This window comes from Jaculus jaculus, chromosome 5 (assembly GCF_020740685.1).
Source record: "Jaculus jaculus isolate mJacJac1 chromosome 5, mJacJac1.mat.Y.cur, whole genome shotgun sequence".
Lineage (NCBI taxonomy): Eukaryota > Metazoa > Chordata > Mammalia > Rodentia > Dipodidae > Jaculus > Jaculus jaculus.
Genome location: NC_059106.1, coordinates 108182236 through 108208988, shown reverse-complemented (window position 1 = coordinate 108208988; position 26753 = coordinate 108182236). Strand labels below are relative to the sequence as shown.

Sequence of the window (26753 nt, the reverse complement as noted above, 5' to 3'; positions counted from 1 at the left end):
GAAAAATAAACAAACAAAAATTCTTAATACCTTGCGCTGACTAAAGTCAAAAAGCAACTTTGTGGCCTGGGGAGATGGCCCAGTGGATAAAGCAGTACATATTTCTGAATACCTGAATTTGGATCTCTAGACCCCATGTAAACTCTGGAAGCTTTGACAGGCTTCTGTAACTTGAGTACACAGAGATTTCCTGGAAGATAAGCAATAGAGTGGTTAAAAAACTATGATATGAGGATGAGTTGGAAGGCAAGAACTAATCCAAAAATTGTCCCTTTAACTTCCACCCACATGCCATGACAAGTGTGTTTGCGCTGCACATAGTGGTATATGCCTTAAATCCCAGCAGTGGGAGTCAGAGGTAGGAGAGTCATGTGAATTCAAGGCCAAGGCCACCCTTAGACTACATAGTAAATTCCAGGTCAGCCTGGGCTAGAGTGAGAACGTACCTCAAAAAAAAAATAAAAATGTTTGCCAGGTCCCTTTAAAAAATTATTATCATAATGGAATTTCAAAGGGGAAAGTGGGGGGGGAGGGAGGGAATTGCCGTGGGATATTTTTTATAATCATGAAAAATGCTAATAAAATTTTTTTTTAAGAAAAGGCTAGCAGGCTGGGGAGATTGCTTACTGGTTAAAGTGCTTGCTTGCAAAGCCTAAAGACCTGGGTTCGATTCCACAGTATCCATGTAAAGTCAGATGCACAAAGTGGCACAGGCATATGGAGTTTGTTTGCAGTGGCTGGAGGTCTTGGCGTATCCTTTCTCTCTCTCTCTTTTATATCTCTTTCTCTGCTTCCAAATAAATAAAAATATTTTTTAAAAGATTTTTAAAAATTATTATTATTATTGTTATTATTATATTTTTTTGGAAGAGAGAGAGAGAAAGAGGCAGAGAGAGGAAGAAAGAGAATGGGTGCCAAGTCCTCTAGCCACTGCAAACAAACTCCAGATGCATATGCCACCTTATTATGCATCTGGCTTACGTGAGTCCTGGGGAACAGAACCTGAATCACTGGACTTTGCAGGCAAATGCCTTAACTGCTAAGCCATCTTTCCAGCCTCCAAATTCTTTTCTTTTCTTTTCTTTTTTTTTTTTTACAGAGAAAGAGAAAGAGGGGAAGAGAATGGGCATGCAGGGCTACCAGCCACTGCAAACGAACTCCAGACACATGTACCCCCTTGTGATTCTGGCTAATGTGGGTCCTGGGGAATCAAACCTGGGTCCTTTGGCCTTGCAGACAAACACCTTAACCGCTAAGCTATCCCTCTAGCAACCCCCCCCCACCCGATCCTTTGTAATTTATAACAGTAAAACTAAAGGATGGCTACTTTAGTTTTGCATTATTACTTTATTTTTCTTGGCAACTTTCAACTTATTAGAGGTCCAAATTAAGTAAAAGGACACATCATCATTATCATAATAATAATATTAATACTAACAACAACAGAATATTTTTCCTTTTATTTCCTGAAAACACAAAACTTTGCAAGACTACCATAATAATGAATGATGCAAAAACAGAATTAAACATTTAAAGTTGCTTCTTGGACTGTACATAGAAATATAATTTTGCAAGGGGCTAATAAAATTGAATTTCAAAGAACACTCTAGGGCTAGAATGATGGCTTAGTGGTTAAGGTGCTTGCCTGTGAAGCCTAAGGACCCAGGTTCAAGTCCCCAGTACTGGTATAAGCCAGATGCATAATGTGGCGTATGCATCTGGAGTTTGTTTGTAGAGGCCCTGACATACCCATATTCTCTCTCTCTCTCTGATTCTCATTCTTAAATAAATAAATAAAAATATTTTTAAAACACTCTATATTAAGATAACATGGTCTTGATACAAATATAGGCATGTACATCTCTGGAACAGAATACAAAGTCTAGAAAAAAACTCATTTTTTTAAATGACAGAAATGCCACAAAATTATTAAATCTCAAAAATATTATGTTAAGTGAAACAAGCTAGACACAAAGTACAAGGCATGTATATACGATGACATCGATATGAAATTTCAAAAAACTTCACATGGAGACAAAATGCTCATCAGAGATTGCATGGGACTAAAGGAAGGAGAATGGATTGCCTATAAGCAGGCAAAGAAAATTTGGGGTGTGATGAAAATGCCTTACCTGGATTTTGATGATAGTGCACAACTGTATATATTTACTAAAAGAATAGTTCAGTTACAATGAGTTTCATGTTGTATAACATATATGGAGGAATGGCTTAATGGTTAAGGCGTTTGCCTGCAAAGCCAAAGGACCCAGGTTCGATTCCCCAGGACCCACGTTAGCCAGATGCACAAGGTAGCACATGCATCTGGAGTTCATTTGCAGTGGCGTGGCTGGAGGCCCTGGCCCATTCTCCCTCTCTCTCTTTCTCCCTCTTTCTCTGTCAAATAAATAAATAAATAAAAATTTTAAAAATTAAAAAAAAATTGTTGGGAATATAGCTCAGATGGTAGAGTGTTTGTCTAGCTTGCAGGAAGTCCTGGATTTGATCCCCAGCAACACATAAATGAAGCATGGTGGCACATATCTGTAATCCCAGCCTTCCAAAGTGAAGGTAGGAGAATCAGAAGTTCAAGGTCAGCCTGTCCCAGCTACATAGTTCAAGGCCAGCCTGTCCTAGCTACACAGTTCAAGGCCAGCCTGGGCTACATGAGACCCTATTGCAAAAAATAGGAAGGGGGTGGAAGGAAGAGCCCACAAAGAAGTCTGAAGAGGGATGGCCAACAACTTTCTAATTGTTTTGTACTTTACAAATGTTTTTCCTAACCTGATTTTCCTTTTTCAAGTTACTTTTGTCACATAAGTAATCTACCATGAATATTCATGCTTTTTGTACATAAAAATTCATGTTAGCAAAAATTAATTGTAGTCTTGCTGTGCAAATCATCAACATCTGAATGTATAGAAAACATTCTTCCAAGCTTATATGTTTGTTCATTTACTTATATTAAGATTTCCTGCCCCTTTTGGTAGTTCGAGGTAATATCTTGCTGTAGCCTAGGTTGACCTCAAACTCACTGTGATGTAAGTGTCTTCCTCCTGAGTACTGGGATTCAAAGCATGTGCCACCATGCCTGGTTCCTGACCTATCTTATGAAACCATTTCCCCCTCTGTTGAATAAGATATTTCTAAGCATATCACAGCAGATTCTTTTGGGGGTTTTATAAGGTGGGTACATTTAGAGTACATTTACATTAATTAATTTTTATCATTTTTCAGGAATGGTTCCCCAAGGTGAGGCCAGTTTTGCCCCATCTCTAAGTCCTGGGAGCTCCATGGTGCCAATGCCTATCCCTCCTCCTCAAAGCTCGCTACTTCAGCAAACTCCACCCACTTCTGGGTACCAGTCACCAGACATGAAGGCCTGGCAGCAAGGAACAATAGGAACCAACAAGTAAGGGAACAGTTTGCATGTCTGCGGCACATAAGAGCAGCCATGCCTCCTTGAGCTGATCATATGTGCATGGTCCAGGAAGAAGGTGCCTGATGGACCTCTGCCATTTACATGGTGGGAAGGGCTGAATGTTGTGCAACCATCAAAGGATAATAGCATTGTTAAATTTTAAAGTATCAAGTTATCATTATCCAAGTTTGTATTTTTAAAATATAAAAAAAGAATTTAGTAGCCACTAACCTTTCATCCTACCCCCAGAGCACTTGAAGGATGCGATCCACTGCCATCAGTAAGGGCTTTCCTAGGGCTTAGAAGTGAGTAATTTTGTTGTTGTTTTCAGGCAGGGTCTCAGTCTAGCCCAGGCTGACCCAGAACTCACTGTAGTTTTAGGATGACTTCAAACTCATAGCAGTCTTTTGCCTTCCAAGTGCTGGATTGAAGGCTTGCACCACCACATCTGGCAGAAGTGAATAATTTTTGAAAACATATCTTTATGGGCGCATTTAAACATCTTACATATACAAGGCAATGAGAGCTATTAAAATGTCAGAATTCAATAGAGCAGAGTGATGGGCCCACAGGTCCTCTTCAGAGTAATTGAAAGACTTGACCAGCAAGAGGTTTTAAAGCTTAAGTCATTCTGCCATATCCCTGTTAGAAAGTCTCAATTTTTTGTGGCCTTACCTTACCTGCTTTTCTTGGAATTATCTCATTGAAGTATTTTTTTCTAAATTCTGGCAAGTGAACTTTTCACACATCACTTCATTTTGTAAGGATTTTAATTTGGTTTTGTCTTGGTTCTGATGACAAGGAAGCCATTTAGTCTGACAACATAATAAGTAAGGCAGCTAAGTTGAAAACATAAGACTATATTCTCTCAAAGTTCATTGAAAGGTAAGGGAATCTTTTTGTTAGATAACTGTGTAGTTCTTTGTAAAGACTGCAAATTAGCTAAGAATGGGACCATATCTGTAACATACAAAAGTACGTCTAGTCCCAACTTCTAAACTCTCCAGTGGGTTCATGATCCATCATTCTAAGTACGCCTTTGCCCAGTGTGTCCTCTGACAGCTTTCTGTAGTGAAATCCAAGTATACTTTTGTTTGCTTGTTTGTTTTGTTTGTTTGTCTCCCTCTAGCCCAGACTGACCTGGAATTCACTAGGTAGTCTCAGGGTGGCCTCAAACTCATGGTGATCCTCCTACCTCTGCCTCCTAAATATTTAAATATGAATGGCTAGGAGTATACTCAGTGACAGAGGGTTTAGCATATACAAGGTCCCCAGTCTGATCCCTAGCACCAGAAACAACAGGGGAGGGAAAGGGTGAGAAAGAGAAGTAAAGATAAAAGAAGAGGGGGGTATGAGTCATTCTAATAGGTCTTATTAATCTACTTTTACAGTATTAGTTCATTATTTTTATTTTATTTGTTTTTGGCTTTTTGAGGTAGGGTCTCACTCTAGCCCAGGCTGACCTGGGCTACAGCAAGATCCTACCTTGAAACCACCCCCTGCAAAGAAAGAAAGAAAGAAAGAGAGAGAGAGAGAGAGAGAGAGAGAGAGAGAGAGAGAGAGAGAGAGAGAGAAAGAAAGAAAGAAAGAAAGAAAGAAAGAAAGAAAGAAAGAAAGAAAGAAAGAAAGAAAGAAAGAATTATTCCTGCCAAAGTGGTTAATGTCCTCCACAGTGCCAGGTGCAGTCCTCATCAGCAGTCAGTCTACCTTCCTTTCCTTTCTCCTCCATTCCCTGCTTCCCTCTCTCCTTCCCCCTCCCTGTCTTCTCTCGTTCTCTCTCTTAACTGCTTTTGCTATAGACCATTATTTTCTAGAAGGTCATTTCCTTGATCTTTATTTGTCCTAGAATTCACCATAGGACCTTTTTCACACCACTACTTATTCTCTTGGTTGCAGTATCTAGCCTTACACCAGGTGTGGTGACACATACCTAAAATCCAAGTACTTGTGAGGTGTGGCAAGAGGATGATCATCCTTCACTACTTAATGAGTTCAAAACCAGTCTGAAATACATCGGGCCCTGTCTCCTAAAAAGAAAAAAAAAAAATCCAGGGCTGGAGAGATGGCTTAGTAGTTAGAACACTTGCTGGCACAGTCTAAGGACCCAGGTTCAATTCCTCAGTACCCACATAAAGCCAGATGCACAAGGTGGCATATGCATCTGGAGTTATTTGCAGGTGTTAGGTTCCCTGGCATGCCCATTACCTCTCTCTCTCATAAATATATATATATATTTGGTTTTTTAGATAGGGTCTCATTCTAGCTCAGGCTGACTTGGAATTCACTGTGTAGTCTCAGGGTGCCTCAAACTCCTGGCAATCCTCCTACCTCTGCTTCCCGAGTGCTGATATTAAAGGCATGCACCACCACACCCAGCTAAAATAAATTTTAAAAAGTTAAAATAAAAACTAGGTTCTAAGCCGGGCGTGGTGGCGCATGCCTTTAATCCCAGCACTTGGGAGGCAGAGGTAGGAGAATCGCCCTGAGTTCAAGGCCACCCTGAGACTACAGAGTTAATTCCCTACCTCGAAAAACCAAAAAAAAAAAAACAAAAAAAAAAAAAACAAACCTAGGTTCTAGGGCTGGAGAGATGGGTTAGTGGTTAAGGTGCTTGCCTGGGAAACCTAAGGACCTAGGTTTGATTCCCCAGTACCATGTAAACCAGATGCACAAGGTGGCACATGCATCTGGAGTTCATTTGCAGTGGCTATAGGCCCTGGCACACCCATTCTCTATCTGCCTCTTTCTGTCTCTAAAATACATAAAAAAAATTTTTTTTTAATTTTTAACACTCCTACTTTGGCCTCTGCTGGGATTAAAGGTATGTGCCACCATGCCTGACTTCCTCTCACTTCTTGTCAAGCCAGTCAGGCTTTCATCCTTAACACTGTACCAGAAATGCTCCTGCCAACATCTAGGGAAGAAAAAAATTACATTCTAACAGAAAAATAAATCCAAGTTTGGCATGGTGGTACATGCCTTTAATCCAGCACTTGGGAAGCAGAGGTAGGAGGATTGCCATGAGTTTGAGGCCAGCCTGGGAGTTCCAGACCAGCCTGGGGCTAGAGTGAGACCCTACCTCAAATAACAACAATAACAAAAAAATCCAACCTTACTGTGATAAATGTCTATATATTTATTATTCCCAACTTTTAATCTCCAGCCCAGACAGCTCTCCTGACCACCAAACTGTCCAGCTGCCTAATTGACATCCACATTTGCAGATCTAAAGATGTCTCAGACCTAATAGGCCAAAACTCCCCAAAGCCTATGCTACTTTCCCCCATCTCAGTGATAACTGCATTGTCCTAATTGCTTAAAAGAAAACTCACCTCCCACATCAAACATACCTGCAAGTCATGCCTGCTTCCTATCAACTGTTCTTATCTATTCTGCATAACAGACTGTAAAGCAAGCTGCCCTCTCCTTTGCCTTCCTATCTGGCTTCATCCCTTCATGATAGTCAGAATTTTACTCCGAATTCTTCCGAAGTTAAAAACCTATGTGTCCTGGAACTGCCCTATTTTTTGTGCAACACTCCTCTTCAGAGACAGTCCCAATACTTATAAGCATTTTATTTTATTTATTTTTAGAGAAAAATAACCTTTTATATATGTCATATATAATTAAATCAAGTAATATGATCTGTTTAATCACAGAACATTACTAGGTTACAACAAGGTATGTATTTCCCCCACTGGGTGAGATAGAGAACCCATACTATATGCCCTTCCTCCTCCTCCTTTTTTTTATTGACAACTTCCATAATTATAAACAATAACCCAGGATACTTCCCTCCCTCCCCCCACTTTCCCCTTTTAAACTCTACTCTTCATCATACCCCTCCCCTCTCAGTCTCTTTTATTTTGATGTCATCTTTTCCTCCTATTATAATGGTCTTGTATAGGTAGTGTCAGGCACTGTGAGGACATGGATATGCAGGTCATTTTGTGTCTAGAGGAGCATGTTGTAAGGAATCCTACCCTTCCTTTGGCTCTTACTTTCTTTCTGCCACCTCTTCCACATTAGACCCTGAGCCTTGGAAGATGTAATAGAGATTGTGATGAACATTGAGGGACGTGCTTACCAGGCATTTTGGTGAGCATAGTATATACATTTAGCCAAACACCAGCAGACATTACACCCCTAGGACTCATGACTACACCTGTTGTAGGTTTTCAGTATCAGGGATGTATTCCCTCCTATGGAGCAGGCCTCCAGTCGAATTAGAGAGTGCTTGACTTCCTCCATAACAGCTGGCTAAATATAAGGCTTGCAATGTCCACTGTTCGGTATCTTCACTGGTGATTTCTCTCTCTCTCTCATTAAACTGTATGCAGTGTGGCTTCTTCCAGCTTTCTGTCAGCTGGTTTACATGAAGGAGGTTTTCAGCTCCTCTCCAGCAGGATTTCTTAGTAACCTTGCAGCCCAAGTATGTGGAGTCTTCAGTAATAGGGTCTTACCATCTATTCCTGGTGGGAAACCAAGAGCCTCGGCAATGGCCTATAATGTTTTGGGAGTATCAGTGACCTCACTAGCCAACAACTCACTGGAAAGTATCCCATCCATGGCACTGAAAATTTTCTAGTAACAATCTGTGGCTTCTTAGTATTCCATTGTCCAAAAAAGTAGGTTTCCGTATGATTTATTTATATCCTCTTAGATTTTTTTAATTTCTTTTTTTATTTTTTGAGGTAGGGTCTCGCTCTAGCTCTAGCCCAGGCTGATCTGGAATTTACTATGTAATCTCAGGGTAGCCTTGAACTCATGGTAATCCTCCTACCTCTGCCTCCCAAGTGCTGAGATTAAAGGCATGTGCCACCACCGCCCAGCTCCTCTTGGATTTTGATTAGCCCTCTCTCCACCTTTCCTTTACTCAGTCTCTTCCCCTGACCTCACTTAGGTCTTTTTGCAGTAATCTGTTTCTCTACTTACGTATATACAATACATCCTATTAAGTCCCCCCACTTCTTATAAGCATTTTAAAAAGCAAAGTTCTCTAGCTTAACCTTCTTTTTTTTATTTTTATTTTTTGTTACGTTTATTTATTTATTTGAGAGTGACAGTCAGAGTGAGAAAGAGGCAGAGAGAGAAAGAGAATGGGCACGCCAGGGCTTCCAGCCACTGCAAATGAACTCCAGATGCATCTGGCTAACGTGGGTCCTGGGGAATCAAGCCTCGAACCAGGGCCCTTAGGCTTCACAGGCAAGCACTTAACCACTAAGCCATCTCTCCAGCCAAGCATAACCTTCTTAACCTGAGACCTATTTGACCAGAATATCTCCTTTCTTGTTAATAAACTGCCATTTCTATGAAACCTATTTTGGGCCACTGTCTTCACTTGTCTTTCCTCCCCATGTTTAGGAACACCAAATACCTGGTACTACTTTAAGAAAACAGATCCCTTCCATGAGGCAGACAGAAATGAAAAGTGTAGGAGAGACCTTGAGGATTGGGTTTAAGGTACTAGTAAGCTCAGCTGTCCTTTCTAGGGCATAGGATAGTATATTCAGGCTACAGAAAGGCCCTGTTTTCCCTTGATGGAAAAAACTAAAATGGAACTACAGGAAGAAATAGTGTAAAAGAACTTAAATTAATACATAATCCTGAAATAAATTTGAAAGGAAATTAAGTCCTAAACTTTTTTTCAGAAAGTATCAATCACTGCAGTCCTTGAAGCTTCCCCATCCAATAACAATTAGAACCTTGCTCCCCACAGTGATGATTTATGTATTAGTTGACAGATGAGCATTATCTAAGGGTAAGAAATGCTCTCATTAGAAAATGAACATAAGCCAGGCATGGTGGTGCACGCCTTTAATCCCAGCACTTGGGAGGCAGAGGTAGGAGGATCTCCATGAGTTCAAGGCTACCCTGAGACTACGTAGTGAGTTCCAGGTCAGCCTGGACCAGAGTGAGGCCCTACCTTGAAAAACCAAAAAAAAAAAAAAAAGAACATAGATTAATAGCTTTCTTTCTTACCTTTAGTTTTAGGAATGCTGCCTAATAAGCATATGCACTGTGCAGACATTAAAGGCCCAAAGAGGCATTAATGACCATTTCCTAGGCATATAATGTTCTGTGCACACTTCTTTTTATAATTAACTTTTCTTTAGACATGATAAATAGACTGGTTCTTGGCCTGTTGACTTCAGTATCATTACCTTAGTGGACTGGAAGATATAAATCTCATAACATCTTGCTTACCACTTCTTAAGATCTAAAAGAATGAATAAATAATGATAGCAACATTGTTTTGGGGGCTGGAGGGATGGCTTAGCGGTTGAGGTGCTTGCCTGCAAAGCCAGGAGACCTAGGTTCAATTCCCCAGGACCCACATTAGCCAGATGCACAAGGGGGCACATGCACCTGGAATTCGTTTGCAGTGGATGGAGGCCCTGGCATGCCCATTTTCTCCCCCTCTCTCCCTCTCTCTCTCCCTCCCTCTCCCTCCCTCCCTCCCTCTCTCTCTCTCTCTCTCTCTCTCTCTCTCTCTCTCTCACTCCCTTCCCCTCTTTCTCTGTCAAATAAATAAATAAGTAAAAAAAATTTTTTTTGTTTATTTTATTTATTTGAGAGCGACAGAGAAAGAGGCAGAGAGAGAGAGAGAGAGAGAATGGGCGCGCCAGGGCCTCCAGCCACTGCAAACGAACTCCAGACACATGCGCCCCCTTGTGCTTCTGGCTAACATGGGTCCTGGGGCCTTAAACCAGGGTCTTTAGGCTTTGCTGGCAAGCGCTTAACCGCTAAGCCATCTCTCCAGCCCAATAAGTAAAAATTTTAAAAAGTTGTTTTTGGAGTCAAATTCTCTGGAATTAACAATTCGTCAGAATCAGAATATTTGTTATCTTACAGATTTTATGAAAGACAAAATTTACATACTTTTCATTTAGCTGTGTATATTTGTATGACTTGGAATTTTCAGGATTCAGATATAAAGTTTCAAGTTAAACTTATTTGGAATTTATTCCATACTATTTTAACTACTAAAACAAACTGATTTCACATTTAAGATCTTTGGCATAGTAATAATCCAGAACTTGACCATGAAGAAGGAAGTCAGTAAAACAAACCCTCTGAAAAATATAATTGCCCTTATTTTTAGCTTCCTAGGAAAGACATGAAGTTGGCTGTGTTCAGGCCTGAGGAGGAAACGAGTTCTTTCCAGTATTTGCCCCATTAAGCAGTATTATTTGCCCCATTAATCAAAAATGTTGAATTGGCTGGGTGTGGTGGCACACGCCTTTAATCCCAGCACTTGGGAGGCAGAGGTAGGAGGATCACTGTGAGTTTGAGGCCAGCCTGAGACTAATTACAGGTCAGCCTAGGCTAGAGCTAGACCCTACCTCAAAAAAACAAAAATGTAACTGAATTATAGTTACTGATATATATGAGATAGCCTTACATGTACCTTAAATAATATAACATACTTTATTTGGAATTCTGAATAATGAAAAACAGAATCTAGTTACATTAACCCTGTTCATGAACAGTAGATGTAATCTGGATTGTTTTTGAGTTAACAGTGTATTCAGTCAAGCTGTCCAGAACCAAGCCACACCTGCACAGCCGGGAGTGTACAACAACATGAGCATCACCGTGTCCATGGCAGGTGGAAATACCAATGTTCAGAATATGAACCCGATGATGGGCCAGATGCAGATGAGCTCTTTGCAGATGCCAGGAATGAATACTGTGTGTCCTGAACAGGTAAGTGGCAGAGCTGGCACACTTGCCATGCACCACTCCACAGTTAACTAGCCCAAATAAAATTAGGTATATTGACATTTACTCACTAGAAAGGATCATACTTCATATTCTACCCCACTTTCTTTTCATAATTACTAGTCTTATAGAGTTAGATAAATTTTTTAAAATACACTCAACAGACCGAGTGACTTTGGAAAAAAAAAATTATGAGAGAGAATTGGGACACCAGAGCCTCTAGCCACTGCAATCAAACTCCAGACATGTATTCCACCTTATGAGCATGCGCCGCCTTGTGCATCTTGCTTATGTAGGTTCTGGAGAGTCACACCTGGGTCATTAGGCTTTGCAGGCAAGCGCTTTAACTGCTAAGCCATCTCTCTAGCCCTGAATGACTTTTTAAATGTTTTTAAATATTTGTTTGTTTGAGAGAGAGAGAAAATTAGAAAGAACGGGCATGCCAGGGCCTCTAGCCACTGCAAACAAACTCCAGATGTATGCACCACTTTGTACATCTGGTGTTACATGGGTACGTGGGAATCAGACACCAATCTTCAAGTTTTGCAGGCTAGGACCTTAACCACTTAGCCATCTCTCCAGCTCATAATGATAATTTTGACAGATTTTATAAATAAAATTTCATCTTGGGCTGGAGAGATGGCTTAGCGGTTAAGCGCTTGCCTGTGAAGCCTAAGGACCCCGGTTCGAGGCTCAGTTCCCCAGGTCCCACATTAGCCAGATGCACAAGGGGGTGCACGCGTCTGGAGTTCGTTTGCGGAGGCTGGAAGCCCTGGCGCGCCCATTCTCTCTCTCTCCCTCTATCTGTTTTTCTCTCTGTGTCTGTCGCTCTCAAATAAATAAATTAATTAATTAACTTAAAAAAAATGGAAAAAAAATTTCATCTCACTCATTGGTTTCGAATGTCTGGGGGGGGGGGTTGTGTTTATTGTTTTGTTTTTGTTTCAGTGTAAGTTCTCACTATAGCCCAGGCTAACCTGGAATTCACACTATAGTTCTAGGCTGGTCTCCAACTCATGGTGATCATCCTACCTCAACTTCCAGAATGCTGAGATTAAAGACATGTGCTACTACCCCCAGAATTCTGTATATTCTTTTTTGTATGTGTGCATGTAGGAATTTTTTACATGTATGTAATTTATTTTAATCTCCTCCTATTACTTTGTTTTGCCCCACCCTCCTTCCACTGAACTCCTTTGCAACCAGTCCCTTTTTTATTTATTTATTTACTTTAAAATATTTTTATTTATCTATTTGCAATCAGAGAGAGAGAGAAGAGGCAGAAAGAATGGGTGCACCAAGGCCTCTAGCTGCTGCAAATGAACTCCAGATGTATTAGCTCTACATGGATACTGGGGAAATGAACCAAAGTCATTAGGGTTTGCAGACAAGGGCCTTAACTGCTGAGCCATCTCTCTAAGCCTCTTTTTAATTTATTTTGACATCTTTTTTATTTTTTGTCCTTCTCTATCCTCTGATAATATGTTGATGGGCCAAATATTGTGCAGGGAGAAGGCTTCCAGTTTGATTTCTCAGTGTTCTGCAACTGAAGCATATGGTGTCCTTGGCAATAGGGTCTTACCATCTGGTTTTGGTGGGCATCCAGGAACATTGGCAATAGGCTGTATTTTGGGGGGCTTCAGGATTCTCCTTGACCAACAACTCACTAGGAGGTACCCTACCCTTTGAACTGGAATTTCTGTATAACTACCTATGACTTCTGGGCACAGCACTATCTACCTGTTCCAGGTACTTCTGCCGAGTTGCTCCCTCCCCCCACTTTTTTGAGGTAGGATCTCACTCTACCCTAGGTTGACCTGGAATTCACTACGTAGCCTCAGGCTGGCCTCAAACTCATGGCAGTCCTCCTACTGCTGCCTCCTGAGTGCTGGTACTAAATGTATGTGCTATCATGCCCAGCTCCAATTCTCCCTTTTTACAATTACATTTTAAGGAGCTGAAGAGATGGATAAGCAGTCTAACAACCTAGATTCAATTCCCCAGTACTCATGTAAAGCCAGATGCACAAAGTGGCACATGCATATGGAATTTGTTTGCAGCAGCTGGAGGCCCTGGTGTGCCCATTCTCTCTGCCTGTGTCTTCTTGCAAATAATAAATTATATGGGGGGTGCAGAGAATCAGCTTAGTGGTTCAGACTTGCCTGCAAAGCCAAAGGACTCAGGTTCGATTCCCTAGGACCCACATGAGCCAGATGCACAAGGGAGTGCACTCATCTGGAGTTCGTTTGCAGTGTCTGGAGGCCCTGGTGTGCCCATTTTCTCTCTTTCAAATAAATAAAAATAAATAAATTATTTATTTTTTATTGATTTGTAAAGATAGGAAATCACTGTAGCTCAGACTGACCTAGAATTCATTATGTGGTCTCAGGCTGGCCTTAAACTCACAGTGATCCTCTGCTTCCCAAGTGCTGGGGTTAATGGCATGTGCCACCATACCCAGCAAATAAAATATTTTTAAAATCACATTTTTGATTAGCTAATAAGAAGTAGGTCTCCATATGACTTATTCATAATGTGTTTAGTTATGGTTCAGTTTTCTAGTACCCACTTACACCCAGAAGCACAAAGTATGTCTAGAGTTCATTTGCAATAGTAAGAGGCCCTGGCATGCCCATACACTTGCTTTCTCCCTCCCTCTCTCTCTCTCTCTCTCTTTTTTCCTCTCTCAAGCAAATAAATAAAACTTCTTTTAAAAAAAATCTGAGGGCTGGAGAGATGGCTTAGCGGTTAAACGCTTGCCTGTGAAGCCTAAGGACCCCGGTTCGAGGCTCAGTTCCCCAGGTCCCACGTTAGCCAGATGCACAAGGGGGCGCACGCGTCTGGAGTTCGTTTGCTGTGGCTGGAAGCCCTGGTGCGCCCATTCTCTCTCTCTTCCTCTATCTGTCCTTCTCTCTGTGTCTGTCACTCTCAAATAAATAAATAAATAAATAAAAATTTTAAAAAAAAAAAATCTGCAGCCAGGCATGGTGGCGCACACCTCTAATCCCAGCATTCTGGAGGCAGAGGTAGGAGGATCACTGAGAGTTCAAGCCCACCCTGAGACTACAGAGTGAATTTCAGGTCAGCCTGAGCCAGAGTGAGACCCCACCTTGAAAAACCCCCCAAAAAAGAAAGAAAAATCTTAAAGCCGGGCTTAGTTGCACATGCTTTAAATTGCAGCCCTCTTGGGTTGAGGGAGGATCAAAATGAGTTCAGGGCCAGCCTGGGGCTACTAAGTGAGTTTCAGGTCAGACTGAGACCCTACCTTGGGGAGAAAAAAAATAATTCTTGAATAGTTTTTACTTTCTTTTTTTTTTGTTTTTTTGAGATAGGGTTTCACTCTAGCCCAGGCTGACCTGGAATTCACTATGTAGTCTCAGGGTAGCCTCGAACTCATGGCAATCCAATCCTCCTACTTCTGCCTCCCAAGTGCTAGGATTAAAGGCATATGCCACCATGCCTGGCTTTTTCTAACTTTTAATTTTTTTTATTTTTTATTATTGATGACTTCCATAATTACAGACAATAAATCATAATCAAGATCCTCTTAGATTTTTATTAGCCTTCCCTCCATCTTTCCTTTACTCAGTCTCTTCTGCTGACCTCATTTAGGCCTTTTCACCCCCATTAATCTGTTCTTCTATTTACATATATACAATACCATCCTATTAAGTCCCCCCTCCCTTCCTTTCTACTCCCTTTATATCACCTTTCTAGCTTACTGGCCTCTGCTACTGAGTTTTTTTCCTGCTCACACAGAAATCCACTCATTTGTAGCTAGGATCCACATGTGAGAGAAAACATGAGACGTTTGGCTTTCTGGGCTTGGATTACCTCGCTTAGTATAATCCTTTCCAGATCCATCCATTTTCCTGCAAATTTTGTAACTTCATTTTTCTTTACCACTGAGTATAACACCATTGTGTAAATGTGCCATATCTTCATTATCCACGCATCAGTTGAGGGACATCTAGGCTGGTTCCATTTCCTAGCTATTGTGAATAAAGTGGCAATAAACGTGGTTGAGGAAGTATCTCTAAGGTAGTGCGACAAGTCCTTAGGATAGATGCCTAGGAGTGGGATAGCTGGGTCATACGGTAGATTTATGTTAGCTGCCTCAGGAGCCTCTGATTTCTATAATGGCTGAACCAGATTGCATTTCCAACAGTGTAGAAGGGTTCCTCTTTTTCCACATCCTCGCCAGCATTTATTGTCATTTGTTTTCTTGATGGTAGCCATTCTGACAGGAGTGAGATAGAATCTCAAAGTAATTTTAATTTGTACTTTCCTGATGGATATAGCTCCCAATATCCCCCCCCCCTTTTCTTTTTTCAAGGTAGAGCCTTGCTCTGCTGTAAGCTGACCTGGAATTCACTATATAGTCTCAGAGTGGCCTTGAACTCATGGTGATCCTCCTAGCTCTGCCTTCCAAGTGCTGGGATTAAAGGTGTGTACCACCACGCTCAGCCTTTCTCTAATATTTTTAAGTATATATTTTAATTTATTTGAGGGAGTGAGTATGGGTGCACCAAGGCCTCTTGTCACTGCAAACAAACTCCAATTGCATGAGCCACTTTGTGCATCTGAATCTATGTGAGTACTAGGGATTTGAAGTCAGGCCAGCAGGCTTTGCAAGCAGCTGCCTTTAACTATTGAGCCAAAAAAAAACCCAGCCCATGACGGACCCAATATCATATAGGTCTTATGCAAGTAACAACTGATATGAGGTCATGAATGCATTTGTCACAGTAGAACTGGAAAACTGTGCCAAAGCACTCCCCCCATCCTTTGGCTCTTACATTCTTCTCACCACCTCTTCCCCAGTGTTCCCTGAGCCTCAGATGGTATGATAGAGATGTCTCATCATTGAGCACTGAACAGTTAATATCCATACTTTGACAAGTCTTGCACCTCCCTCCGCCAACTGCAAAAGAGAAGCTTCTCTGAACATAGGTGAAAACTTAGCCAACAAAGAGGGTCCTTCTAGCTCAAACCCAGCTTGATTTTTCAGTGTCCTGCAACTGAAGCATGTAGTATTTTTGGCAATAGGGTTTTACCATCTAGTTCTGATTGTAACCCATAGTCTGCATTGTTTTGGGGGCTTCAGTGATCTCCCTGACCAGCATCTCAGTGGAAGGCATTCCACTGGGATTTTCTTATAACAACTTAGGGCTTTTGGGAGAAGTTCTTGCTTCCATTTTTTTTTTTTTTTTTTAAGAATAAAGCCAAACTTGGTCATTGCTGAGTTTAATTAGTCTGATTTTAACATACATTAGAGACATTATAATAGACATAAAGTGATTTTTTTATCAATTACTTTTAGTCATTGAACTATTTTTTAAGTTTAACATAAGGTAATATTTATGAATGGTAGAATATATGAAGCCTAGACAAAGAATATTAGCATTGTTTCTATATTGTAGGCTTTTCAAGAACAAAGTTACAATGACTGAATAGCCTTTTATAAGACAGACAGTAATCTCAGTGATAATCATCCAGTAAAACAGCATGAACAAGACAGGAACCATGTTAAGGTTACAGTTTTTTGTTGTTGTTGTTTGTTTGTTTTTTAAATATAATAATCTTATTAAATAGTAAAAGGTTGACAAATAGAGGAACATTGTAAACTTGGTTGACAACTTTAAAGTCCATTTTCTACAACCATTATCATAATCAGATTAATATCAATGAGTTAAAATTTTTAAGTTTACCACCTGAATATTGTAGCATCCTTTTACCAGCCAGGGCCATTCTTTATTAGTCTGACATAGCCCTAGGTTAATAGTCATTTTATATATCTCAAGGAGTCTGCAATCTGATCTAATCTGGATCTGATTTAATCAACTTTGTCTTTAACTTTCTGTTTTAATATTACTCATACTTTCATCTACATACTTTACTCACACCTACATCTACATACTTTTACTTTATACTCTATGTAACCACTCTGTAACAATCTTTTTCGTTTATTAACATTTAAAGTTTCCTCTCTAGTTTATCTTCCTTAGTAAGTTCATCTCATAACTATCAACAAAAACTTTCTTATGTAATACTTTTAATATAACCATTTCAGTTTTTTTCTAATTTCTGCTTACATGTTTTTTAATGGTTAATTATAAATAGACTGTCTAGATTCTGATTGTCTGTCTGTCTTCCCATTTCCCTGAGCCAGTAATCCCCCTCAGCTCCCCTCTTTTTTAATATTTAGAAGGTCAGTTATATTAATTTTATATTTTCTATTTTTAAAAGAGGTCTAACTATATAAATAAATTCATTAAAAATGAATCTTGATTTTGTTAAGCATTTAGATTTTTTAAAGTAGTCAGAGTTTTAACAATAGGAAATACAGGTATAGCTCAATTTAACTTTGATTTGAGACATGGCAATATAAATAAACTTATCAATTTATTACAAACTAGTAAAGTCTGGGGGCTGGCAGAATGGCTTAATGGTTAAGGCACTTGCCTGTGATGACTAAGGACCCAGGATTGATTCTCCAGGTCCCACATAAGCCAGGTGCACATTGTGGCACATGCATCTGGAGTTCGTTTGCAGTGTTGCTTCCATTTTTGATGAGCCAGATTTTTTGTTTGTTTGTTTCTTGCATTGGAAATATTCTTTGGCCTGAGATCCTTGGTTGCGGTCCGTAAGCACCACACAACCACAACCAGCCACTTTATGGGGTTCCCCTCTTGGTCAGCTTTTAGAGGCCTGTCCACTGCCCTAGCTTCTGTTCTCATCAACCATAACCAGGTTGATTTGGCACTCAGCAGAAAGGGTCTCCACCAACTGCATATACTAGACTCAACAAAGTTGGCCTCATGGACACAAAGATGGGCTTGGCATTGGTCTAAGGCCAAAGCAGCTTCAAAAATTCCACTTGCATGAGGGATGTTCAGCACCTCTTGTAAAGCACTGTTAACATCCACTACACCTCTGGCAGCAATGCTGTCCTCTGCCATGGTTATATGTGAAGCTGAGCCTTGAACACATGCAAGCCTTCACTTTCCCAGGAATTGGCAAGTGCAGAAACAGAGTTCTTCTCAACTTCTTGAGTATACAGAATCAGTTATTATAACTATCTTGATACCTTCAACTGTCAGTTATATCATCTGAATTATTTTTGGGATTACAATTGATTAACTTTCTTTTTCTTTTTCTTTTTTTTTTTTTTTTGTTTGTTTGTTTGTTTGTTTGTTTGTTTGAGTTAGGGTCTCACTCTAGTCCAGGCTGACCTGAAATTCAGTATGTAGTCTCAGGGTGGCCTCGAACTCATGGTGATCCACCTACCTCTGCCTCTCAAGGCTGGGATTAAAGCCATATGCCACCACATCTAGTCTAGATTTCTTTTTTTTTTTTTAAATATTTTATTTTCACTTATTTATTTATTCATTTGACAGAGACAGAGGGAGAGAGAGAATGGGTGCTCCAGGGCTTCCAGCGCTGCAAATGAACTCCAGATGCATGCAGCCCCTTGTGCATCTGGCTAACGTGGTTCCTAGGGAATCAAACCTGGGTCCTTTGGCTTTGCAGGCAAACGCCTTAACCACTAAGCCATCCCTCCAGGCCCTTAACTTTCTTTTTCATAATATTTTATAGTTTTCTGCTTTTTTTAAATTTTATTTTATTTATTTGAGAGCGAGAGAAAAAGGCAGAGAGAGAACGGGTGCATCAGGGCCTTCAGTCATTGCAAGTGAACTCCAGATATATGTACATCCTAGTGCGTCTTGCTTACATGGGTCCTGGGGAATCAAACCTGGATCCTTTGGCTTAGAAGGCTTAACTACTAAGCCATCTCTCCAGCCCCCTTTCTGTCATTATTCCACCAGGTCTTATTTTGAGTTGGAGTCTCTTTACTGTCTTGACTGATTCTAGAGCTTGTAGGGCTCTGACAATTCGCAGGGCTCTACTCCCCTGTGGGACTTGGATTACAAGTATGCCTAGCCACAGCCAGCTATTTATGTGTGAGATCTAGAGACTCTAGCTCTGGTCTCAGGCCCTCATGCCTGTGTAGGAAGCACACTTAATTACTGAGCTATCTTTGTGCCCATAACTAGTTTTTTTTGAGGTAGGGTTTCATTCTAGTCCAGGCTGACCTGGAATTCACTATGTCTTCTCGGGGTGGCCTCAAACTCACAGTGGTCCTCCTACCTCTGCCTCCTGAGTGCTGAGATTAAAGGTGTGTGCCAGCTAGGTGTGGTGGCGCACACCTTTAATCCCAGCACTCGGGAGGCAGAGGTAGGAGGACCATCGTGAGTTCGAGGCCACCCTGAGACGACATAGTGAATTCCAGGTCAGCCTGGACTAGAATGAAACCCTACCTCAAAATAAATAAATAAATAAAGGCGAGTGCCACCACACCCAGTTCCCCCTAGTACTTTTTTTATTGGATGCCAGACAAAAATATTATTGAAAAAAATACATTATTGAGCCTATAGGAAGTGGTTAGATTACTTGTCAGTAGTTTGATCTTTCAGGTCTTGCTTTCTTGTTTGATGGGACAAAAATAGTATTTATTCTATGTCCAATTTTGCTTTACTGCAGAGGCAAATCCTGCTACTTCAGGAAATAAGACTTTTCTTACTCTATTTGCTGGGATCCATACCTAGTCCTATCTCTACGTGGGAATGAGTGCATGTCATATATTCAGGCCACTCTTTTTCTTCCATCTGTGACCCACACACAAGGGGGCCTGTACACATCTCTTCTCTAGACCCATCTGTGATATTATGCCCTTTGGAGTCTAGCTGTCTCCTCAACTCAAGGCTATCCTCCTACCTCTGCCTCCCAAATGTTGGGATTAAAGGCGTGTGCCACCATGCCCGGCTTTAGTTTGTATTTTATTCAGATAGTAGGATAAATATGATCTCTGTTACTGAGTTTTGACAGAAGTAGAAGTTTATTGCTAATCAGCTTGTATGCATGTGAGAGGGAGACTGAGAACAAGAGTTTGCTTTTTATTCAAATGTCATATATACACAAAAAGTGTACAACTCAATGAATTTTCACAAAGTGAGCATGCCAGATCACTACATAGATCAAAACAATTATCAGCACCCTAGAAGTTATTCTCATGTTCCCTTATACTCTCCACCCCACTACTGTCTGATTTAGAACAGGGAAATAAATTGCTTTTATTTTACTATTCTATTTTTTTGTGTCATTGAAATGGTATCTCATTGAAGAATTTGTTGTCAGATTAAACAACTAGCTTGTAACTTGGCCTTATATTTATCTTCAATAGCTGAATGATCCAGCACTGAGACACACAGGCCTCTACTGCAGCCAGCTCTCATCCACTGACCTTCTTAAAACAGAAGCAGATGGAAACCAGGTCAGTAAGAAAATTCTAGCACAGAGCTACCAATTTTACTGTAGATACTCAAAGGACGTTGTGTAGCATTGTGGTTAAGAGCCTAACCTTGGGAATCAGACCCGGGTGACCTGGGTTTGAGCCCAGCTCTACCTGACTTAGCTATGTCACCACAAGTATTGTTACACAATTTTCCTGAGCTGCTGTATGTGACCACAGGACTAGTAAGACACCTGATTACATGAGTGTTGACAGTTTAAATGAGATAAGCTTTCAGAGGATTTAACCTAGTTCTGAGGTAGGGTAATGAGATCAAAATGCTGGCTACTAACTGGTATTTTAGAAATAATTTATTTATTGATTATATAAAAGATCTCAATAAATTGAAATTAAACATTACCCACTGTGTACTCTGTCTCCTTGAGGGGGGCTATGTTTCTGAATAGCACAGGCGGCAAGGTGAAAACGTGTGTGTCGGGGGTGTTGCTTTGGTAACTAGTTTAGACTTTAGTTTCTCAATAAATATTGTTAACAGAGGTATCATGCTACAACTCAAGATAAAAATACACATATTTTCCCTACCCCTTTGGTAAACTATAGGAAGGAGAGAAGAAAGAAGCTTCACTGTGAAATGTATGATTTGCTAGGAGATTGTCTGCTTTATCTCAGTTATGAGGATAACCCTATGAAGGATGTAGTATTCCTTTCTTCCCAGATAAAGAAACAGCTGCTGAGAATGTTTAAATCTATACATCATTCATATAGCTAGAAAGAGGAGGAGCTGAGATTCAGACCCCAATCTTCCTAATAACAAAGTCTATTTAGATATATACACACAGACATTATCTTATAGCCAAAGAAGGCAGACTACCAAATTGATGTTACAAATAACAAAAGCCACAGGCATTAAAAGAAAGGAGAAGTAAGGACTGTATACAGCTCAATGGTAGAATGCTTGCCCTAGTACATGTTCGATTCTGGGTTCCATCCCTGGCACTACCAAAAAAAAAGTAAAGGGAGGGGAGAAGGAATTGCTAAGATGATCACAGAGTATTTACCCACAAGGTAGACTAACCTGGACACTAGAATGACAGTTCTCAGGCTAAGGGAAATAGTAATAGCTTAGCATAGTTATAGGAAACCAAATCCACTGAAGATATAAAAATAAGAATTCATAGTAATCACAATTGGTCCAATATAGATAAGGACAAGTATCCAGATGCTGGAGCCACACTCACAGAAACAGGCACTGGGCAGCATGACAAACTATTTAAAAGCAAACCAACCAAATTTTAATGTCCAGAGCCCTCAGACAGTATTTCAATTGGAGTAAAAAGTATACTTGGGCTGGGCATGGTGGCACACGCCTTTAATCTCAGCAGAGATGGGAGGATGGATGTGAGCTCCAGGTGACCCTGGGACTAGAGTCAGCCTGGGCTAGAACAAAACGCTACCTTGAAAAATACCTCTCCCCCCCCCAAAACACTACGCTTAGAAATCATTGAAGGCTTGAGCTAAGCTCCCCTCCTTTTCTCCCAACAGATCCTAAGCTGCTTCTGTGTCAGGCTTTGCCTATCCATACAGGTGTGCAGATCTCATCTCAGCATCCTTTTTTTTTTTTTTTTTTTTTTTTTTGGTTTGTTTGTTTCTTGAGGTAGTGTCTCGCTCTAGCCGAAGGTGACCTAGAATTCACTATGTAGTCTCACTTTGGCCTTGAACTCACAGCAATCTACCTTTGCCTCCTGAGTGTTGGGATTAAAGATGTACACCACCATGCCCAGCTGGACATCCTCCTTTTAAGTTCCAAGTGGCTAAAATTAATTTCAGAATTTGATATGGATTTAGTATATAGCTTAGTGGTAGAGCAAGTGCATAGAATTTGATGTAATATTTTCATTATTTTTAATTTCAAAAATAGACTGTCTTTGAAAATACTCTTTTTAAAAGAGCAGCATTTTCTCTGTCTTTTGTTTGATTCCTTCCTTTATCAAGATTGAAAGTACTTGGGTACAAAACCACCTTAGACTGTGCCCCAATACTTCATATTTAGAAACATGTAAATGTGAAACTTTGTATGTTGATTGTAAAATGCATCATTGTTTGTGCTTACAGGAAGTTTCAGTGGCATACTATTCTTTCTATTATCTATATGTGCCTTCTTGTTGTATTTGCCAAACAGAAACTAAGGAGTGAGTTAGATAGAAATGTAGAGACTGATAGACAGCAAAGAACCAAAGGACAAGGAGAGGCCTGAGGGAGCAGGTTCCAGCTGTGTGAGAGGAGGCCAAAGAAGCAAGAAGAGGAAAAGAATACGGAGTACAGAAACAGAAAGTGACTGTCAGGAGATTGTTCACTGAGAAAGAGGAAGGACCAAAAGGCTCCGAGCTCAAAGAAAAGAGCAGGAAGGGGAAGTTCCTGGGCATGGTATGGGGAGAGCCCAAGAATAGGCTCAAGAAAAAGCTAAGAGGAGAGGGAAATAATGAGAGCATATGGGAACCAGAAGCAAAGTCTGTGAATCTAGAAAGAGAGGAAGATGAAAAGAGACCAAGTACTAATTCATCAAGGCTGTCTACCTTCTTGGAAAGTGAGTAAGGATTAAAAACTAGACTGATAGAGAAATTTGGTAGTCAGGCCATTGGACACTTGGCCAATGTTGGTAATGGGAAACAACCTTTATTGCATTTAGGACAGAAAATTTTTCAGAAAAGCTAAATGTAATTGGCATTCACTAGTGATGAGTGACCAAAAAATCTCATTTATATATATATATCGCTAATCTAAAATACCATATGAACCTATTAAACTTGAGGTGCATTTCCACTCTTTATCTGGAATATTTGGACATTTAGTATTGGTTCTACAGACAACTTTTTAATAAGGTTGGTTGGGAAAGACTAATACCTGGCTTTGTTTTCCCAACAGAAAATGCCAGAACTATGTAACTTTACACATTTTAAGGAATGCATGTGTATTACAATTGAAAATAAAGGGAAAATTCACACTGTTTTCAATAGGTTTCCTATTAATTTTAGCTCATATGTTTTAAGTAGATTGTCTATCAAAAAAGTCAAATATAAAACTTCTGCTGATATTTGGTTGTAATTCTAAAACCACTATGTAAGAGAGCTATGTATTATTAGATATGACACAACTCTTCTGTACTTTAACCTCAGTGACCTGATATTCTTGAGTTGTGTTGGTTTTGTTTTGCTAATACTGGGTTAAAACCCTTAATTTCTTAGTGGCATAATAAAGTTTTTTTTATACTACTAAATCATTCATAGAATGCTTTTAAAGTAGTTTTCCAAATAGTATGTTGTTTTTTAATACCACCATTATATACCCAAACTCAGAAACTGGGCTTTTCCCAGCGTTGGCAATATTAGGAAAGACATTCTCAGTCTAGATGGCAAACCCAGTAGGAGACATGACCATTCCAATTTTGATTTTATTTTAAAGTGTGAACTTTCCAGAACCCTGAGCAAAATGAGTGCAGCGATTTTCTTTTTGTAGGACAAGAAGACAGAAGAGTTCTTCTCTGTGGTGACTACAGACTAGAGGAATGCTCTAGTGAGTTTCCACTTCAAGTAGTACCCACTCATAAGCCGGGGGGGCAGACCCTTCTGTCTAAACACATCTTTTATTTGTGTTTCAGCAGGTGCAACAGGTTCAGGTGTTTGCTGACGTCCAGTGTACAGTGAATCTGGTAGGCGGGGACCCTTACCTGAACCAGCCTGGTCCACTGGGAACTCAAAAACCCACAACAGGACCACAGGCCCCCCAGGCCCAGCAGAAGAGCCTCCTTCAGCAGCTGCTGACTGAATGACCACTTTTAAAGGAATGTGAAATTTAACTAATAGACATACAGAGATATACAAATATATTATATATTTTTCTGAGATTTTTGATATCTCAATCTGCAGCCATTCTTCAGGTCATAGCATTTGGAGCAAAAAAAAAAAAAAAAAAGTTAACTTTTGTTGGGAGATTGAGAGCTGTTTTTGTTTCTTTCTTTGTAAAGGCCTTGGATGTTGAAAAAGATAAGGCAGAACAGTTGGACAATCTATTTCTTGAGCCAAAATTTAATTATTCTTATTTTTATAATCAGTCATTGGCTTCTTATCTGGATGAAGGCCTTTGGAGGCAAACCAAGTACCAAGTTCCAAGGGGAAGACGAAGCTCCCTTGCCAGCTCAGCCCTGCCCCTGACAGGAAGACAGGCCCAGGACAGCCCTGTCTGTCCACCAGAGGCTGCCACGCGCCTTCAGCAGCCCACCCCTGCCCCAGCACCAGGCAGCTTGTGTGTACAATCAGCTTTTCCTCAAGCAACTCTGTATCTGTTGGTTTCAAAAGAATATTTTGCCTCCACATGTGTACCCCTTCTCCTTTTTTTAAAGATGGATTTAAACCAAGATGCCTCCAAGAAAGAGGATGCAATGAGTATAATCACAGAAGAAAAAAAATGCAGTTTGGGGGAAAATGCAATAATTTTTTGATGAGATGGGTGAAGGATAGGAAGTGATTAAATCGGGGGAAGAGAAGGCAGCCTGTTCTTTCTGTGTTTATTGTAACAGCTGAGGTAGCTAATGTTATTTAAAATAAAATTAATGATCCAAGTAGCTTATTTTTTCCTTAAATCTCATTGTAAATATATTTGATTTCTTGTAGAAACTGTTTTTCTTTTGTTTAATTTTATGCTTTTATTATCATACTCTTGATTTTTCTAAACCAGTGTGTGAAATATAACATTTATTGAACTGAAGTTACATTTGGCTAGGAATATATCATTGTTTTAGTAACTGTGAAGCCATGTACAGATTACTTTGGGTCTCATATCAAAGTGGCACTGCCAGAAAGAGCTGTTCCAATTGAACTACAGTAGACTGCCCCAAAGTGTCCAGGAGTACCTAACATGGGCCCTTGTGCAGAGAGAAGTTAATACTTAAAAGAAAATCTGTTTTTTTTTTCTTAGATTGACTTTCAGAATTTGAATTTCCATTGGGGCAAATACAAGTTTTTCTATTCTGCTCTGATGCTTAATGGTACCATGGTTTCCCTTTGTGTCTTGTCGCTCTGCCACATCCCATCTCATGCTGGCCTCTGAGAAAAGAGCCAGTGAACTGACTTTCTAGTTAACAATAGGCCAGGAACGCTTGAGTAAGGTGTTGTAGAGGAAGCCAGGGTAGACCCCAATCCCGCACCTTGATCTGCATCCCTGGGCCTACGAACGATGACAACACTGACCTTCTGCACCAGCTACCTCTGCTTGTGCAGCAGAGAAGAGGCCGTGAAAACCTGATGAGGAGCATGGACTCAGCCTTCAAGGAAGAAGCCATTTTCCCAGGTCCTTCATTCTGTATCGCACCACCCCTAGTCATAAGTAACTCACTGGACAGCATCTACTCAGAAACTACCCTGAAGAAGAAAAACTGGTGGAAGGGCTCACACGGTTAGCAACTATGAAACAGAACTAGAACACTCAGCTACAAACATTATCTCTTTTAGTTTAACCAGAAAATGCATCCCTGACTTCATTCATTTTACTCTAGTCCCTACGGAACTGCTCTAGGAGGTCACGTCTGTTTTGTTTGTGACATTTAAAGAGCAGACTTGGGGAAGCCCACCTTTCACTTCAGCATTCCAGATGAGGCTCCTGACTCAGTGTTCTTGCATAAGGACCTAGAAAAGAAAGGTGGTAAGGAAAATTGGAGTTGCTAACATCCTGCCCCCCCCCAACCCCACTGCACCTTAAAGTATGCATGTCACCTTCAAGGTTTTATAATTGCACTGTTTGTTTTATGTATGTACAGATTAAAATTATTGCTACATTTGAAGAAAATAAAATTGCTTGCTTCTATGTAATTCCTGTCATTCCAGGAAATTGACTTTTCCAGCTACTGAATAGAATTTGTTTTAACAACCTCAAGGTGGGTTGTCTCTTCATTTATAGGGAAAAAATGAAATCTACTGGAATTGCCAAAGCACAGAATGACTAACAAGTAGTTAAAGGGAAATAAAAGAAAGGATCTCATAAGTCAAAGATTATCAAAATCACCATCATATGAAGTAGTCAGGTGAAATTTAATAAGGTCAAAGTGAGGCTGTGATTGGGGGGCCTTGGAAAGATGCTAAATAAACTTGGTCATTTGTCTGGAGTGTAAATTCTCTGGTCCTGTGTGTCAGGTCAGAAAATCTAGTCCTGGCAACACTTCAGCCATCAGAACCATGCCTCTAGAGTGTTGACTTTTTGTTTTGTTTTGTTTTTTCAAGGTAGGGTCTCACTCTAGCTCAGGCTGAC

At 40.3% G+C, this 26753-nt stretch overlaps 1 protein-coding gene across 5 annotated transcripts in view; it reads left to right on the top strand.

The window, feature by feature from the left end:
* Positions 1 to 26381, top strand: part of Ncoa1 (nuclear receptor coactivator 1) — a 252169-nt gene extending 225788 nt beyond the window's left edge. Inside the window, exons 19-23 of one of the 5 annotated variants that reach the window (XM_045148794.1) lie at positions 3235 to 3409; positions 10945 to 11128; positions 20388 to 20477; positions 23970 to 24026; positions 24115 to 24255. In XM_045148794.1, the coding sequence (XP_045004729.1) occupies positions 3235 to 3409; positions 10945 to 11128; positions 20388 to 20477; positions 23970 to 24014 (494 nt within the window). In that variant the 3' untranslated portion in view covers positions 24015 to 24026; positions 24115 to 24255. Of the gene's footprint in view, positions 1 to 3234; positions 3410 to 10944; positions 11129 to 20387; positions 20478 to 23969; positions 24027 to 24111 lie in introns of all 5 variants that reach the window. The other 4 variants (XM_045148793.1, XM_045148791.1, XM_045148790.1 and 1 more) reach the window with 4 other exon arrangements.
* The last annotated feature ends 372 nt before the right edge of the window (positions 26382 to 26753 follow it).